This window comes from Kryptolebias marmoratus, linkage group LG24 (assembly GCF_001649575.2).
Source record: "Kryptolebias marmoratus isolate JLee-2015 linkage group LG24, ASM164957v2, whole genome shotgun sequence".
Taxonomy (NCBI): Eukaryota; Metazoa; Chordata; class Actinopteri; order Cyprinodontiformes; family Rivulidae; genus Kryptolebias; species Kryptolebias marmoratus.
The window spans coordinates 17,736,660-17,753,961 of NC_051453.1; the positions used below are offsets into that span (position 1 = coordinate 17,736,660).

The 17,302-nt window shown below is 41.8% G+C and overlaps 2 protein-coding genes across 7 annotated transcripts in view; one reads left to right on the forward strand and one right to left on the reverse strand.

The window, feature by feature from the left end:
• lnx1 (ligand of numb-protein X 1) overlaps positions 1-12,861 on the forward strand; it is a 38,207-nt gene extending 25,346 nt beyond the window's left edge. For all 3 annotated transcript variants that reach the window (XM_037974197.1, XM_017428831.3, XM_017428832.3), the window contains 9 exons: positions 578-825; positions 3,221-3,376; positions 5,126-5,334; positions 5,419-5,838; positions 6,623-6,757; positions 9,590-9,767; positions 10,805-11,051; positions 11,549-11,707; positions 11,828-12,861. In XM_037974197.1, the coding sequence (XP_037830125.1) occupies positions 578-825; positions 3,221-3,376; positions 5,126-5,334; positions 5,419-5,838; positions 6,623-6,757; positions 9,590-9,767; positions 10,805-11,051; positions 11,549-11,707; positions 11,828-11,963 (1,888 nt within the window). In that variant the 3' untranslated portion in view covers positions 11,964-12,861. The remainder of the gene's footprint in view (positions 1-577; positions 826-3,220; positions 3,377-5,125; positions 5,335-5,418; positions 5,839-6,622; positions 6,758-9,589; positions 9,768-10,804; positions 11,052-11,548; positions 11,708-11,827) is intronic.
• A 6-nt stretch (positions 12,862-12,867) lies between these two features.
• Positions 12,868-17,302, reverse strand: part of fip1l1a (FIP1 like 1a (S. cerevisiae)) — a 20,922-nt gene continuing 16,487 nt past the window's right edge. For 2 of the 4 annotated variants that reach the window (XM_037974201.1, XM_037974198.1), the window contains exons 12-13: positions 13,298-13,423; positions 12,868-13,198 (exon numbers count right to left, since the gene is read on the reverse strand). In XM_037974201.1, coding sequence (XP_037830129.1) covers positions 13,123-13,198; positions 13,298-13,423 — 202 coding nt within the window. In that variant the 3' untranslated portion in view covers positions 12,868-13,122. The remainder of the gene's footprint in view (positions 13,199-13,297; positions 13,424-17,302) is intronic. The other 2 variants (XM_037974200.1, XM_037974199.1) reach the window with 2 other exon arrangements.

The following is a 17,302-nucleotide window of genomic DNA, read 5'->3' on the forward strand; positions in this document are numbered from 1 at the left end:
AAACCTTGGGCATTAGCTGTTAAGGTGTAAAACTTTGTTAGTCTTTTTGCAAAATATCTTGTGAACTGCTGAACAAATTTTAATGACACTCTCAGAAAGTAATCACTGAATTTATTTCTACAACTGGTTAACTTTTGGAGCCAACCCAATTCAAGATGGTTGCCACAGCTAATTAACCTCAGTTAACACAAAAATTGGTGTAACTCAAATTTACAGATATTGTGCTAAAATTTGATGTGGTAGAAGCTGAGTCATCTTCAACACACTTCCCAAGTGCTAACACATCTCACAGTGTTGCATGAGATTGCGTATAATGTCGTTTATAAGGTTTGATCAAAATGGTTACAACTCTATCCTTTCTGATCATGAAGTAATCTTTTTAACACTCTGGCATAAAAAGTGGTGGGCAAAATGTATTCCTTTCATTTTTAAGTCCAGTCAAGTCAAATTTATTTATACAGCACTTTTCAGCAAAAAGACGGTTCAAAGTGCTTTAAACTATCATCAGTCTCATGTCATCAGCATATTTACCATCTCTGTAATCTGTCTGACACCCTCTGTTTTTCCATGCTTCCAGGTGTAAAGGGGCCTCCCACTATGGGTTGTCAACAGACAGAAAGCGACGCTCACAGGAGGGCGAGTGCACCGACAGCACATCAGAACTCACCATCGCCACAATGCCCAATGACGGCCCCACCTCCGCCGCCGTGGCACTCCTGTCAGACGAGCCCGGCCTGGTCAACCCGGCCTTTGACCCCAGCATAGAGGACAACAGTCAGTCAGGCAGCATGACCAGCCTGGCTGCTCGCAGCAGCACCAAGAAGAGTGAGTGTGAGACAGGATGTTTGTGTGTGTGGTCATGTTCAGTCAAGAAAGATGTCACTCTGAAGGAAATGAAAAAGACACACTGTTAGACTGAACTTCACAAAGAACTTTGTTCAAAAAAATGTAAATACACTTGTGGTGATTATTCAACCCCAAATACAGTCTTTGTTCTGTCTAATGGTCTCTGATAGGAATCCTATCAGCCAATTAGCTCTGCTAGCCTTTTCCCCCTACAAATCCATACAATTTCTCTTTGTCGGGAACAGGAAAGAAACAAAGAGAGAAAGTCACAAGGAGAGAAAGTCACAGAGAGGGCTAGCACATAATGCAGTAAAGGAGAACTGTAATAAGAGGAAGGTTAAAAATAGCTGCTGTAAATGACGTGATCAAAACCCTCCCACCATTTCTCCCACCTGTGATACCATGAGGTAATCATGAGTGTTCCTCTGCCCCTCTACTAAAGCAAGCGCTCAGGACACCAAATGGCGCTGCAGCAGCACTTTAGGCTCAGCCAGCTGAGCACCCACCACCATCATCGAGAGCGCCGCAACTGCTGAACAAGCTGTCAGCTCCAGCAGCCGCTGGCGCTGTTTAAAGAATAATGTGGCTGTCAGGAGTCCTCGCATCTCCCTTGGCCCGTAGAGGGAGGGAGCGGTGCTGCAGAGGCTCTGTGCTCGGAGCAGCCGAGCTGGGGCAGCTGCCTCGCCACTGCATCCACCTGTAGTCCTGAAAGCAAAGCACCAGGCAGGATCCTCTGCACGCAGGCCTGTTTTGGACTTATTCACTGGAGTCCTTGGTGAGTTACATCACTGCTATAGTTGTGCAACCATGTTACTATACACAGCACTCAGATTTAGTTTATTATTCAAAGAGCCACCAGTTGAAAGCACCTTCTCCATGCATAAGGAAAAAGGTTGCTTTGATTGACCTTGCTGAAAGTTGTTCCGAAAAAAAAAGTTGGAAGAGATAATCTGAAAGGAAAAAAAATATATTCTTTTTTTCCCCCATTTACTGTAGTGACTCAGCATGTTTTAAAATTAATTCTACCAGCCAACCAGGTCAGTTTTTACCTTAAAAGGTGCACTGATTTTCACCAGATGCACCACACACGATCTCAGTGTTCAATGATTGTGAAAACTCCATTCACTGATTAACCAACTTCTGCAAAATTACCAACAGAAATATGTAATATTTTTGTGACAGTTAGCCACTCAAAACTGAAGGGAAAAGCTGGTGCCGCACCAACCAGAATTCAGTTTCCTCCACAGTATGCAGAATGGTTAATACAAAGTTTATACTTGTCATTTTCTCAAACAGCAACACACACAAAAGCTGTTGTCACAGTACCTGGGACACTGGTCACCTACCTGCTGATTTTTGTAACTTATCATACACGGAACAAGTGGCGCCTGGTAAAACAGAAACAACAACTGGGCAGCATCTGGCTGTAGGTTCATTTCTACAGACATTAGTATTACTGAACAGGACTGAAGATAGTAAGACATTAAGAATGTACTGCTTCCATGACTTCATCTAGTGCCATATCTGCTGTGTAGCTATAGCTTTTTTGCTGTGAATCCTGGTGATTGTAAAGAGGACTGCAATGAGTGCATCATCTTACTTGCTGACATAAACACTAATTCTTTGCTTTCGTCATACACATGGGAGGTAGGACCGATACTGGAGTATAATCTTGCCTTAAGGGCATCTGAAACTCAAGAGAAAGTATAGTCATCCTTCAGTTGGAAGCATGTTGCATCATTCCTCAACTTCCCAAGTTCATAATTAAACTTGCCTTCAGCAAAATAAAGACCAATACATATCCACCTGTGAGTTGTCATGGAAAAAGAATCTGTTCTAAAACTGCAAATAGGTTTATTTATAAAGCATTAACTGTCCATTAAATCATCTCAGGGTGCTGTTTAGAGAATGCAACATTAGGGACAGAACTTAACTCAGTGACAAGTTAATGCTATTTTAGATCATATGAAATCAACTGACAAGAAAGAAGTAGTGTAAGACCTGCATAAGTAGTCAAATAAAAGAAAAAGAAACATCAGAGCATGTTTAATACAGTACAACTATGAAATACACATTGTACTACTGGTGGCCATCTCATCGCATTACAATCAGAAGAAAAAAGGGAAATCAACAGCTAGAAAAACTTGCCTAATTTAAAAAATCTTATCTTGTAGTATTACATTCAGACATGCAGCTTTAAAACTGACTTTCTGACCGGATTTACTGCATCATACAGGTATTACAGCTTTCCACCAGTTTCTGTTGCAACATGTTAACTCGAGCATTGACTGGAGGTAAACTCAAACATGTCTGGGCATGTTGAAAGTGAAGGAGTCTATAAAGGGCTTCTCCTCCTCCTCCGTCTCTTTTGCAGTCAGAAATTTTGACCGTTCTTCTGTGAGGAGCCGCTCCTTCAGGAGGTTGAACCGGGCTTTCAGTGTTCTACGGAGGACCAAGAGTGGCACCGCAGTCAGCAATGAGACTTCTGAGGAGAGAGATAATGCCAGGAATTCCAGTGTGCCGCCGGAAGGTATGGATCAAAGCTTTTACATCAATCTTCTTGTTTCCTAAAGGTCTCTGGAGAGAGTTCCAGAGAGAGAAAAATGTGTGTGTTTCCAAATGTTTGTATTTGCGATGTTCCCTCAGCTGTGCCAGGAAGGTGACATGGCTTGCAACAGTGGCATATGTTTCTTTAATAATTCAGCTGCAGATTGCATAAGTGTGTCGGTGCATCACTACAGACAGATGAGGAGGGAGAGTTGCAGCCCCGAGGCACTTTATAGTGATGGAATACCAGAGGTCACTAGAGGCAGATGACGTTCCCTTTTTCTTCTCCACCTCCTGTCTAATTCCTCTCCCCCTCTATCCTCGCTTTCGTTTCCATCCCGAGAAACCTTGTAACTTCTCATCCTCACCTTTTCACCTTCAGTCTTGCATCACCTTGATGAACTAGTCCCCAAAGAACAACATTGTTTTTGACACGAGAAGATCCACAGTAAAAAAAAAAGATGTAATATCCAATGCTCAAGCCTTTTCATGGCAAGGTGGAGGTATGATAGCCTTACATTGTTAGAGCTGCGGGAACATGCTACTGCAAAAAAGTGGAGGAGGACAAAAAAGCAGGGAGTGGATGATTCTCAGATGCCATCACTGAAAAGGCCGAGTGAATAGATTAAATATTCATTGCCTGCTGCTGGAGCAACAGACAGATAAATGAAAGAATGACGTAGAGAAAAGAGGTCATTTAAAGCAAACAGCGGAAGGTGGCTACATAATTTACAGAAAGGTAAATGAAATAAAGATTTTTATATCTGTTTTTACAGCAAAATAGATGAAAATCTACAGAAATGATAAGCAGTGGTGAGAAAGTAACATCTACAGGTCTCAGTTAGCGTGCTCCACACCCTTCGAGCAATCTGCCGTGATAAAGTCAAAATATTGACTTTGGAAAAGAGAAACTGCAGCGCTATGTAGAATGAACAGCCGAGCCTTCCGCGCTCAAGACACAGAGGGAGACGGCCCGCCGAGGAATAAGAGAGGAGAGAGAGACATTTTTCACAAGCAACGAAACAGAAATAAGAAGAGAAATATGTCTTCTCCTTCTCAGTGACTGGGCAAATCTCCAGGCCTAAATAGCCACAGAGGGTCCCCACCCTTCTTCTAACAAGGTCCAGTTCGGCATGTGGAATTCACTGCTGTGTCGAAGAAACGTTGAGGTTTACGGTCAGCTTTAGAAGAACAGGAAATTGTGTTTTTATAGTTATTCAGCAGAATCTCCATGTTGGTTCAGCTAATTAGGTTTTGATCAAATCAATAGATTAGTGTTCTGGCATCCTTTGAGCACATCTGGCAGATGTTTCTTTTGTTATTTTTATAGCTATCAAAATAATAAAAGTTCAAATCTTTCAAGGGACAATTTTACAGTGCAGTGATTAAAGTAAAATCCTAAAACTTGTGTGCATTAAAACCTTTTAGCATCTCCACCCAAATCATTACTTACTGGAAGTTTTCCAGCGCATACTTGTACAGATGTACTGTATGTGACTAATGATACAAGCATCATGGAGGATAATCAGCCAAGGACACTCTCCCTTGAGTTTGTTTTAGTAACCTCAGGGAGGGGAGACAGCTGGTTTTAGTGCTAAACCTCACCACTATGATTTACTACACTTTCTTCTTTCCTTTTTCATTGCTTCCCCCTTTCCTCCCATTCTTCTGCTGTTTTTCTTTAACAGTGAAACTAAAGTCAGTCTTTTTCTTCTTCTACTTTCTCCATTAGTGCTTGCTCTCCCTCAGCTACATCACCTGATCCCTGACGGTGAAGTTACCAGTATTAAAATCACACGACAGGATCCTTCAGATCCACTGGCCATCAGCGTCGTGGGTGGCAATGAGACCCCTCTAGTCCGCATCCTCATCCAGGATATCTACAGAGAGGGCGTCATTGCTCGAGATGGTCGCTTGCTGCCTGGGGACATGATTCTAAAGGTAATAAAAAAAGTTTTATTGGGAAAAAAAAGCAATCTAAGTGTTGGTTTTTGTCTTAAAAATTAATTTTTGTTTCTCTTTCAGGTAAATGGCATTGACATCAGCAACGTGCCTCACTCCTTTGGAGTGACAACCCTGAGACAGCCCTGCCAACTCCTACGGCTTACCGTGCTCAGGGAGCAACATTACCGCTACCGCTCACACTCCCATGGCTACCCATACGGCCATAGCCATGATGTCGCCGGGGGCCATCAGTCTCGTGGCCTCTCCCAACCACAGAGAGACGACACCATCCACGTGGTCTTGAATAAAAGCACTCCAGACGAGCAGCTGGGCATTAAGCTTGTGCGTCGGGCGGAGGAGCACGGGGTCTACGTCTTTCACCTGCTGGAGGGCGGCCTGGCGGCACGTGACGGACAGTTATGCATCGGTGACCGCGTGCTGGCCATCAACGGACACGACCTTCGTTACGGGACGCCAGAGCATGCTGCTCTGCTCATTCAGGTCAGTCTGCAGGGGCCACAGGAAATGCAGCAGGCATTAGTATTCCACAGATAGTTCACAGTTTTGACAAATTCGCCTTAATGCTGTTACAGACCACAAACGACCGTGCACGGCTCCTACTCCGAGTCCCAGAGGCATTAAAGATAATTGTGGTGATTCGAGCTAATTGTGTTGTGCTGTGCTGTTGTGTCTGCACTCACTGCAGTTAATAGTGTTTAATTGTGGTGACTCCCTGACGGACCGGACCACGAGGCTGCCTCTGGTTCCTGGTTGATGCCAGTCGATGATGGCGTGTGTTCGGTTAATAATGGTTAATTACTGCGAGTTTGAGGCTGACTGTGCAGGGTCTCTGGGCTCACAGTTCCTGTCTGAGCAGTCTGACTGGCTCTTCTGGGTCTCTGCGGAGCCAAGATGGCCTCTCGGAGCAGCCACTTTCTCTCAGAGATTAAGAACTGGCAGGAAAGAAATTAAATTAGTCCAATTAGGCCAATAATGGTCTGGACTGGTTAATTCAGGGCTGTGTTAGACAGACCAGCAACAAGAAGTCTCTCAAGGAATCATAAAGCAGGAAGGCGGGAGCAGCCATCCAACGTGTGTAGCTGTGAGACAAATCACATGCGAATGTGTGAACGGATGTAGATGGACTAGCGGGACAGTAGTGGGAGTGTGAACAGATTTTTATTTTGTGGCTTATCTTTAGAATTTCACACCCAGCAAGAAAAGAACTCACACACTGATTTGCACCTTATGTCACAACTTTCTGTTGCCTTTTTGTTTGCTTTAGGCGAGCGAGCAGGGGGTTCACTTCATGGTGTCTCGTCAGATTTGCCTGCCCACTCCAGACATCCTACAAGAAGCTCCATGGGGCATGGAAGGTCCCCCGCCATATTCCCCTGTAGACATGGAGCAAACGCTACTGGTGAGCAGCACACGCAAGAGACGTGAACACCACCCAATGCACAGAGAAAAGCTTTGTTCCTCTGATAAATATTCGCTTTCAGTTGCAAATGATCCGCGGAGGCATTATTCTCCCATCAAAGTCATTCAGGCAGGACGACAGGAGAGACTTCTCTCGCTGCATTGTAGCATCCATATTTTTTACTTCGTCACACACAGGCATCTTCATACCCCACAGAGTTCCCTTTTCATCCACAATCTTACCCTAAAGATAGATGTTTTTTCCTGATTTCTCAAGTTCAAAGAGAAAACTAAGATAATAACCTCTAATCTCGACAAATATCCCTTTAACAGTTTGGGTTAAGTGCTTAGATTGACAATATGTGCAAACTTGTCTATGATTACACCACATACATTACATTTATGAATAAAACAAATTGAGGTATGTCTCCTTGAATATATTTATGTCAATAGGCCAATTGTCTCTTTTACAAAAATGACAAATCACTAAAGCGAGCACGCCTTCATAGAGCACTGTAAGAAAAATCTAAAATATACAATTACATGAAGTTGAAAACTGAATAAACTAATGGCTCTCATCATCTGTGAAAAAGTGCAGAATAAAACCACCATGATAACACTGCCCTGATAGCTGCTCTACACTTCAATGCAATAAAAATCCATCATGTAGTTATGATTAAATCAATGGCCACTTGCACAAAGCCCCTAAAGTTTTTCGTCCAGCGTGACAGTAAAGGCTTAATCTCTCCTCAGTTGAGTGACTAACTTAAGGCTGTTGCAAAGAATCTCTTAAAAGATGTTGTGCTATACGTACCTGTAAAGATTCTGTACAAGCAGAGCACAGATGAATGTGACAAAAAAATAACAAAGATCTATTTTTTTTTGTTTCTATCTTCTGATTATAAAATAACTGGACACTGATTAAATGTTTGAGCACTTAAATCTTAATTCAAGCTTGTCAGTCATGCTGCTGGGTAGCCAAGTGCGCCGCCATCTCATCCTCCTCCTGAGATTTGCTAAATGATGCAGCACACGTTTGACCTGTGGTTATAAAATCACGTGCCAATAACTAAGAGGAAGCATCCTGCAGCCTGACGCCGTGAAGCGATCACTTACTGTGAAGCTTCTGAATGAGCTCAGGTGCCAAAAAGATCACTTGTCTCTAAATAGTTGGACAAACATAATAACAAATGCATAACTTAAAATAGGTTCTCCCTGTGACAGACTACAGCTGTCTAGATGAATTCATCATTTTATTTATTGGCAGAACTTTGCCATTTTCCATTTGAAATACAGTTGGAGATACCTCACAGTTTCTCCTTACATTAGTTGCAGAGGTATTTTGTGTAATATTTTATATCATTTTCAAGTATTTATGTATAAGAATGAGATAAAAACTCAAACCAACCAAATTTTATATCATCATCTTCTGAGACATATGGAAAATCCTATCCTTACCTTACATTAAAGCAATTGTTTAGATTTATTTTGAAAGTGGGATCCGTGGAATGGTTATGAACAATTAATATGTTATCATCTGTAACGGCCTCACTTTGGAGCTAAATTTGGAGGTCACTTTGACCTGATTGACAAGCTAAGGGCTAGTACAAGCAAAGTCAAGTAGACTGCTAACATCTTAAACCAACCCCAATATTAAAAAATCTATAGTTGTTCATGCAAGTCATACTTTATACATCTTTACACCCCCATCAGTTTCACTGTACATTATCATAATTTACATAGAGTTCCATGATTACTTGTTAGTACAAATAGCAGCAGCAGGTAGCTCCTTAATCTGCTCAATTTTAAATTCTGAGGTCGTTCAAAGAGCTATCTACAAAAGGTAAGATATTAATTGTTCATAACTTTTCCATAAAGACGCACTTCGTAGGATCTGAACTATTCCTTCAAGGTTCTTTGTGCAGCTGGCCTCATTCCTTCACAGTTCATAAAATCATAAAAGTGCAGCAGCTGGTTATACTGACACTATAACCAGCTTAACCTGGCATAAAGACTGGAACTCTGAAAAAGCTACTTTGGCTCTGTCGGGAAGTGACTGAACCGCCAAAGCTCAGTAGATACCATTAACATTCATTAAAAAGCCACCACAAAGGAAAGTAGAACACATGACTCACACACACATTATGCAGAGTGTAGGAAGCCACTGAATGTGGACAGTTTTAACACAGCTTGAGTCAGCGCCCTGCCCTCGGGTCGGTAACGTGACTGCGAGTGATCTGCTGTGAGCACAGCAGAAATGTGTGAATGCAGCACATTAGCGAAGCTGCACGAGCTACATCCCATCAACCTCAGTGTCTCCGTGTGTTAGTCATTATTGCTTGGCTCTCCCACATCTGACTCGCAAGTACTCTCACTATATAAGTCTCACTATCCCACACACAGCCTCATGCGCCACACCAAATGGCAACATTACAACACCTACGAATAAATCAGTTCTTTATACAAAACATGTATGAGCTGTCTGATGTCCTACATTACTTATCATTATATCTTACACCTCAACAGTTATGCTAATGAGGTAATTCATCAATTAGCTATCAACCACGGGTGTGTTACTGGAGTCTTGTGCTCATGTGACTTCCACCATTATCCCAAGTCTTCGAGGAAACAGTCATTATTATGGAAATGAGTTCTTCAAAAGTTTAATTAGATCATGTAGTCTAAGGTGCCCTTGTTGTGAGTTCATTGTATGTTTTGAGCTTATAGAAATAAAGAATAAAGATGAAAGATGCTCAAGACACCACCATGACAAGATGGCAGCATGTCTTCCACTTTAATTATCTTCCTTCCCTTCCTTCTGTCCCCCGTGAAGGACTCTTGTCAGAAGCCTGCGTGCTATGAGAAGACAGTTACGCTCACTAAGGAGCCATACGACTCCCTGGGCATGACAGTGGCGGGCGGCATGTCCAGCCGAGGGTGGGACCTTCCCATCTACGTCACGAATGTGGACCCTGACGGCGTGGTGGGACAAGAGGGCTCCATTCGCAAAGGTATGCTCCCTCATTCATGCAAATATCAAGGTGTTCCTCATATTTTATTACAAGGACGCATCTTTGTGTAATAAATTGCTCGTAAGTGTTTGTTTGGGTTTGCTATTTGTTGTGCAAATCACAGGAACGTTATTGCCGGCAGCCTGTCATGAAAGTGCCTTTCTTTAGCGATGAACAAACACGAAATGATTGATGAGCACTTCCAACTCGTGTTTCATTATGAAGGTTATTCATTCAGCAGAAAAACCTTGGTACTGATGTGGTTCATCGCTCCGCAGATTTGTTCCTACACACTTCAACAAAAAACACAAACAAACATTAGAGTGGCAGAGTTCAAAACATACTGTGATCCAGAAGAGGGTTTTTTTTTGTCTAGGAAGTAATTATTTTGTTATGTGGAATCAGTCGAGTCTGAAACAGCAAGACATAGAGAGGCACACCAGTATCAGTGCAGAGGCGTTGAGATCTTATATTGCAGCTGAAATGCAAGGGAAGTGGGGAGATTTTCACACAAAGTGCTGATTCCAGCAATCCATCTTAAGACATAACAATATTAAGCCCTTCATTACACTCAATATCCTGCCCCTCCATCCCCAGCCTGAGGGTCTGTTTATGAGAGGAGGGAGGGGAATCTTCCAATGGAGCATAACAGTAATATGAAGACCTCATAAAATTGTTCTGTTATCTTGTGTACGGTTCAAGGTGCACATTACTGTATTCATATGGGACAGCAGCAGCAGCTGTCTCTTTGTTTGTGTGCTCATGAAAGGCATTCATTTACATTTGCACATCCTCTCAGGGCAAATGTGTCCTTTGAGTTGTTTAGGCACAAGCTGGACCGTGCTGCCTGTCTTTGCATCACTTTCATCATTAACAGGCTTTTAAAAGCACAGGTGGCCCTTGGTTTCCATAGCTCTGTGCCCGAACTCTGAGATGGATGAATATTAAACAGGCAGATGATGAGTCTGTGTCCTGTGCTGTGTTTTTATAAAGCTATTATCAGGGCAGCAACCGTGTCCGCTCCTTCCCTTCCACAGGTGACATTTTGCTGAACGTGAACGGGGTGGATTTGACGGGGGTGACTCGGGGTGAGGCCGTGGCCAACTTGAAGAACACCTCATCCCCTGTTGTCCTCAAGGTTCTAGAGATGCGTCCTCCCGACGAGTCCCCGCAGGAGTGCTCGTTGCCACCCTGTCTCACATCTTCCCCCACAGACAGCACCAAGAGCCCGCTGCCTAATGACGACTACTCCCCGCAGTGGGTTTCATGGCTGCAGCTGCCCAGGTGAGCACCTACTTTATGTCACTGTTTGTCATTTTTCTGAGCCCAGCGCAGCTCCTCCTGGTCCTCCTGACCTCTGCCAGCTGGTTCTACCTCAAGTTTTGGCATAACCAGCTGGGAAATGAAAGCTAATTATACTTTTAAATATTTTTGTTTTCTCTTCACTACTAATGAATTAATAAAACCTCTGAAAAGAAAGATTTTCTCCTTGGAGGTCAATTGCACTAGTAACAATAAACGTCTACTTGCTCCTGTGTCTGGAAAATAAGAATGACAGTCAAATGTGTTTCTCCTGCAACACTAAACTAAGTATAAGCTGAAACCAAGTTATTCAGCAGTGGGGCTGAATGTGGTTTTCTTTTAGTTGTGAGATGCTGGAAGGAGATTGCTGGTTTCAGCAGACTCGTTTCTGCATACAGACTCTGAATGAACATATAGTTGGTAATTTAAAGATGCAGTTGGGAGATTAGTGCATTTAATCTCCTTCTTGGCTCCTGCAGGCATCTCTACTACTGCAAAGACATCGTCCTGCGGCGGAACACTTCAGGAAGCCTGGGCTTCAGTATCGCTGGAGGTCAGGAGGAGGTCAATTGCAATCAATCTTTTTTTATTCGCTCCATCGTGGAGGGGACACCAGCCTACAATGATGGCAGGATAAGGTATTCGTCTAATGTACTTTGTTTGCTGTTGCAGCTATAGACGTTTCTAGGAAAATTGTGTAAAGATACACTGATTCTAAAAGGTTTTTAAGATCAACTCTTTTTTTTCTCTCTCTGCAGATGTGGGGACATCCTGCTTGAGGTGAACGGGAAGAGCACATGGGGGATGACGCACATGGCTTTGGTTCGCCTCCTAAAGGAGCTTCGGGGAAAGATCACTCTGACCATTGTTTCATGGCCAGGCAGCCTGCTGTAGGGGTCCTCCAAGACATCCAGCACGGCTCCAGTGGCACTGACCAGGGGGAATGTGGAAGCTGTTGACCGGCCGACCACCCTAAAGCTTGCTGTGTGAGAGAAGCTCAGAGTTGTGCTGCAGCTGTGTGGATCCCTTGCTTCAGATGGCCTGCAGAGACTTTGCCAGCAGTTTGCAGGGGGTAAAGATTAGAGACTGGGTTGTTACCAGAAGGTTAACTTGCCCCTCTGAAAATGCTGAACTGGAAGGATCCAGGCTGGAGCCACTTCTAACTTGTATGTTTGGCGTTATCTGTTTATTGGACATTGTCGGTGTGTGGAACAGCATCCAGTGAGTGGGGTGGGAGGACTGAGAGGAGACACAACTTGTTGCCAACTTCAGTAGATATATATTAGGATATGCGTTAAGCCGGACTCACATTTCTTTCTGTAAATGTTGGGTGTCTCAAAAAAAGTACAGATTCAAGCACTTGTAATACATTTTTTTGTTTGTTGTATGGCCTTTTTATGTAGGCTTTATTCTGTTTGTACTGACAGTGGTTGTCATCTTCATCTGTTGAGCTGAAGACACGTTGCCAAGTAGTAGTCTGTGAGGTTTCTTTCTGTTGTCTCAGAAGCTATGGCTAAATTATTAAAACCACTGGCAAGCAAGAATATAAAAAAAAATTAAAAAATCAAGGATCGATGTGTTCATAACATGTTAAAAAGTTACATTTAATTAGGAGACATTGTGGAGGCCTTACTAATTTTCTTACTTTGAAGAAAAACAACTGATATTTCTGTGTATCAGTGGATGGCCTGAGGCCCATCTGCTGTGGTTCTGTCTGTCACGCTTCAGCCTGTGTAGTCTATCTGATGGTACATTTGGTTAAAATATCAATAAAGTTGTTTGAAAAAACAGAGTTCAGTTTAAGAAACTTTGATTAAAAGCACATGTCATTGAGATTTACACAACAGTTATGAAAGAACATGCATTTTGTAAAACCACAATTATTTTTAGATTTTTTTTTCTTTAAAATTCAAAGCAAAGAAGTAATTCATTTTCTGATGTCAATTATAGTTAGCAGCCACAGAGTGAATCCTCTTTTCTAACAAGTTGTTGAAGTTAATAAGATTTTATTTATTTTTTTTGGTCAGCAGAATTCAGGATGTTGCTCTCCTTCCTACTTCTTTGCCTTTTTGTCACATTTGCGTCTCCTGTGTTTGTCCTCACTGCCATCCTTTTTCCTGTTACAGCTGCTGAGGATATAAATGAAAAGCAATTAAATGATATTTTCTTTTTATTCTTTTTTTTCTTTGTTGCATTTTACTGTATGTAAATGTGTGTCTTTGTTGGACCTTTGCGTTTTTTGGTGCCATCCCTCACTTTTGTCTCTCGGCCTCTTTTGTCCACAGAATCTTTCCGGGCTGCGACATTTGCACCCATGCTCTGTGGAAACCCTGTTCTTCCTTTGCTCCTCTCTACTGAAACAAAAGTCATATCAAAGACACAGCTTCCTTATTATTTCCATTTGACAACAATGCGGGGTTTTCCACTTTGAAATAACACAAAAGACAAAGAGTTATGAATGCTCCCTTCTCCTTCTGCCAAAACTGAAGGGACACAAACCTTAACCACATGACCTTTTTTTTTAATGACTACCTCCAAAAGGTGAAGTCAGACAATAATGTTTTTCCAGGAAATAATCATTAGATGTACATCTACAACTGGTTAACCTTTGAAGCCAAACAAATTCAAGACCCTAAAAAGCACAGTTTCACAAATAATGTGTTAAAATTAGGGTGTGATAGCTGAATGTCACTCACATCTCAATACTGCATGCATGACATTGTGCATGATGTCATTTCCAAGGTTTGACTAAAATTACTATAAAGCAATCATTTCTAAACAAAAAACAATTTTAGTTTAAAACTTTGGCATGAAAGGTGGTGGGTGATGTGAATTTCTTCAAGGAAATTGTAGGCTTATAATTGTAGTAGCTTCCATCTGATCTGATATTTAATATCGAATGACTGATAAAACAGTTCTCCCACTGTACTGAGGATAGCTTTATTCATTTTGGCTAATGAGATCAAACAAGTAAACATCTATCCATCCATTTTCTTTACCCGCTTCTCCATTCCGGGTCACGGGGAGCTGGTGCCTATCCCTAGCAGTCACTGTGCGAGAGGCGGGGGACACCCTGGACAGGTCGCTAGTCCATCACAGGGCCACATAGAGACAAACAACCATTCACACTCTCACTCACACCAGGGACAATCTTAGATGCATCTTATCTTATGCATGTTTTTGGTCTGTGGGAGGAAACTGGAGTACCCACGTGTGCACAGGGAGAACATGCAAACTCCACCCAGAAAGGCCCCAGGCCGAGAAGCGATCCTGCAACCTTCTTGCTGAGAGGCAACAGCTCTAACCACTACACCACTGTGCCACCCCAAAGTAAACATTTAAATTGAAACTTATGTATGGCAGGATCCTTGCAAGATTGTTGTAGTGACACCTAAAGGTGTCTTATCAGGTGATTTGGTTACAAACAAGAAATGTCAGAAAAATGAAAAACATCTCATTCTACCAGATGTAGATAAGAAGGTATGATTAAAGCAGAGGCAGCACATACAATTGCAAATTGATTCTCTTTCAAATAAGCAAAAAAAAAACAAAAACAGAAAAGATAAAAATAAAACCTTCAAATGACATTCACTCTTTGTGTCCTTGCAAATAATTTTCTATTCAGCCGGACGGATAAACAGATGTGGCTAATGCAGTTCAACTGACCGCCTTTATTTTCTGTGATGCAGATCAAGGGTGAAAAATAATCACAAATGCCATGACAACACGCTCCAAATGGGAGTGTTGTCATGGCATTCATCTGAAGCAAGACCTTCATTTGTTTTCAACACAGCTGTGAGCCATCAACTGTGGCTCAGAAATATAAAAACCGAGCTGTGACATGCACAAGAAGCTCAGGTAGGTTACTGCTGTAAAAGCCACATAATTATTACAATAAGCTCTACATGTGAATAATTTAAGTGGCATATGATTTCAGTATAGGTATAAATGTGTGTACGTACACACAACTGTTCTGACAAAATTTTTAAAAAAAAACCTAAACATTTTCTTTTATCGCTCTCTCTTCTTTTGTTAGAAAAGAATGTCATTTTGGACCATGCTATACCTCCTAAATCTAAATTAAAGATCTCAAAGAGACAGAGGTCGTTTCTCCAAGTCATAAAGCTGCCACCAAAGTTGGAGCAAGGAATAATTCTCCCAGACAAAAGCACAAATTTTTTCAGTTAAGGAAGGAAATAACTCTGGTGTTCTGCACGTTAATGAAAACGGAGTGAAACAGCTATTGTTGACTTCTGCAAAACAACTGAAGTCTGTAATATGTTATTATCATGCTTTCACCACTCAGAATTATCAATGCCCTCAGTTGGCCTCATGTATTGTATTACTGAGTAGTTGTTTTCCAATTATCAGCTCCTAATTCAGTTCAGAGTCAGCTGTGCCCTTTGTTAACACTGAAGCTAAGCTTAGAGCAAATTCTAATAGAGCTTTTACTAATTCATGCAGCAGGATAATTATCAATTTAATTTCCTTATCTTACTGAGACTCCTCTGCTCAACTACAGTGCAGTGTTGTCAGTAAACTGCATGTGTTTTCTGTCAAAGAACAATGACAAGCTGAGCTGAAATTAAACTCAATTTTCCTCTCTTTGTGTGAACAAATGCCACGTGACTAAATGGACTGAGATGAAAAGTAGATATTTCATGTCGCGTTGTCTTGTGCACATGTGGCACATGAGAGGAGAGTCGGAGGCATGCAACGCAGACAGGAAAGAGCTACATTTATCATTCAGAGCTGAAATTTACAATCATGGAACAAGTGTTGACCAAATGGGCAATCACCCTTCACTCATGAGTAAAGGTAAAGGGTCTCAGAAATGAACAGTATATCACACAGTGTTAGTCGTATGGAATATATTATTGGTGAAATCCAAAAGCACGCTCGCAATTGTAGCTGGTAACCAGTAGCTGTAAAGCTGACTCCCACTGGGCAGTGAAAGTGTATACATACAGTAGTTGTTCATGCCTTTTGTGTGTGACTCATATTTTGTCATCTTACACATGATAGAGCGCAATAGGTTCACAGTGGTTTTGGACATTCACAAAATAGTCACGTGTCCATAGTGTGGTCATGGTGGTTTATTAATGTGGTGGCATCCATGACTTCAGGCCCACAGTCAGTGGTGTGACTGGCTATCAAAAATGTGAAACAGGACTGGCGGAGGCTGGCATCATGTGTAGACAATAGCCGCAGCTGTCACAAGGTCATGAAAACAACCTTGTGATGTTATACCTGTGGCAATAGCATTGTGCCAACATGGTGTGATTGTCTATAGCATTTAGCTGCAGCTTGACAGGGTCCATAAAACCTGCACCAGAGCAGGTGAAGACAACATGGTGATGGTTCACAAGTGGAAAATAGCATGAAAAACAAACAAAAAATAATTTAGTGAGGACTAAGATTGTAGCATTTACACTCATCACCTCAACACATACCAGAAATAACTACCAACAAAGCAATGAAAAGCTCCATCTGTTTTTCTTTCACACGCACACAAGGCATTCTAGTTCCAGGCTAAAAATAGTCCAGAGTACAGTCATAAATCAATGTAACTGAAAAGACGTAAATGTATCATACATGGTGCAAATATATCATCTGAACATGATGAGAAGAATGTAGGACAAACTCATCAGCAGACCCTCAGAACGTGTGAGCCACACACACATAAGACCATGGGCACAGTCCTGTGTGGCATTCACATTAGAATAAATGGGAAGCATGAATAATGAAATCTCCTGAGCATTCCTCAAGGGCCTGTCACACATATGTGGCTCCTGTTCTTCTTGTCTTGTGCAGCCGACAGCTTCACAGCTGTCCCCATGTCCTACTTCCCTCGCCTGACCCACAAGACTGTTCGGAGCTTTAGGTGGAAACCTGACTTGAGTCATCTAGTGCATCTTCTGAGAAATGCTCTCTGTCAAGCAGAAAAAGGGCTGAAAAGCAAAACATTTCAGCAGACGGTGACAAAAAAGCCTTTCAATTTGTCATTTTCCCAACAATTTGCATGCAAGTTATTTACCAGTAAAGATAAAACCAGAACCCCAAGAACTGTTCTGCATACAGGTGCTGGTCATAAAATTAGAATATCATGAAAAAGTAGATTGATTTAAGTAATTCCATTTAAAAAGTGAAACTTGTATATTATATTCATACATTACATACAAACTCATATATTTCAAATGTTTATTTCGTTTAATTTTGATGATTACAAATGA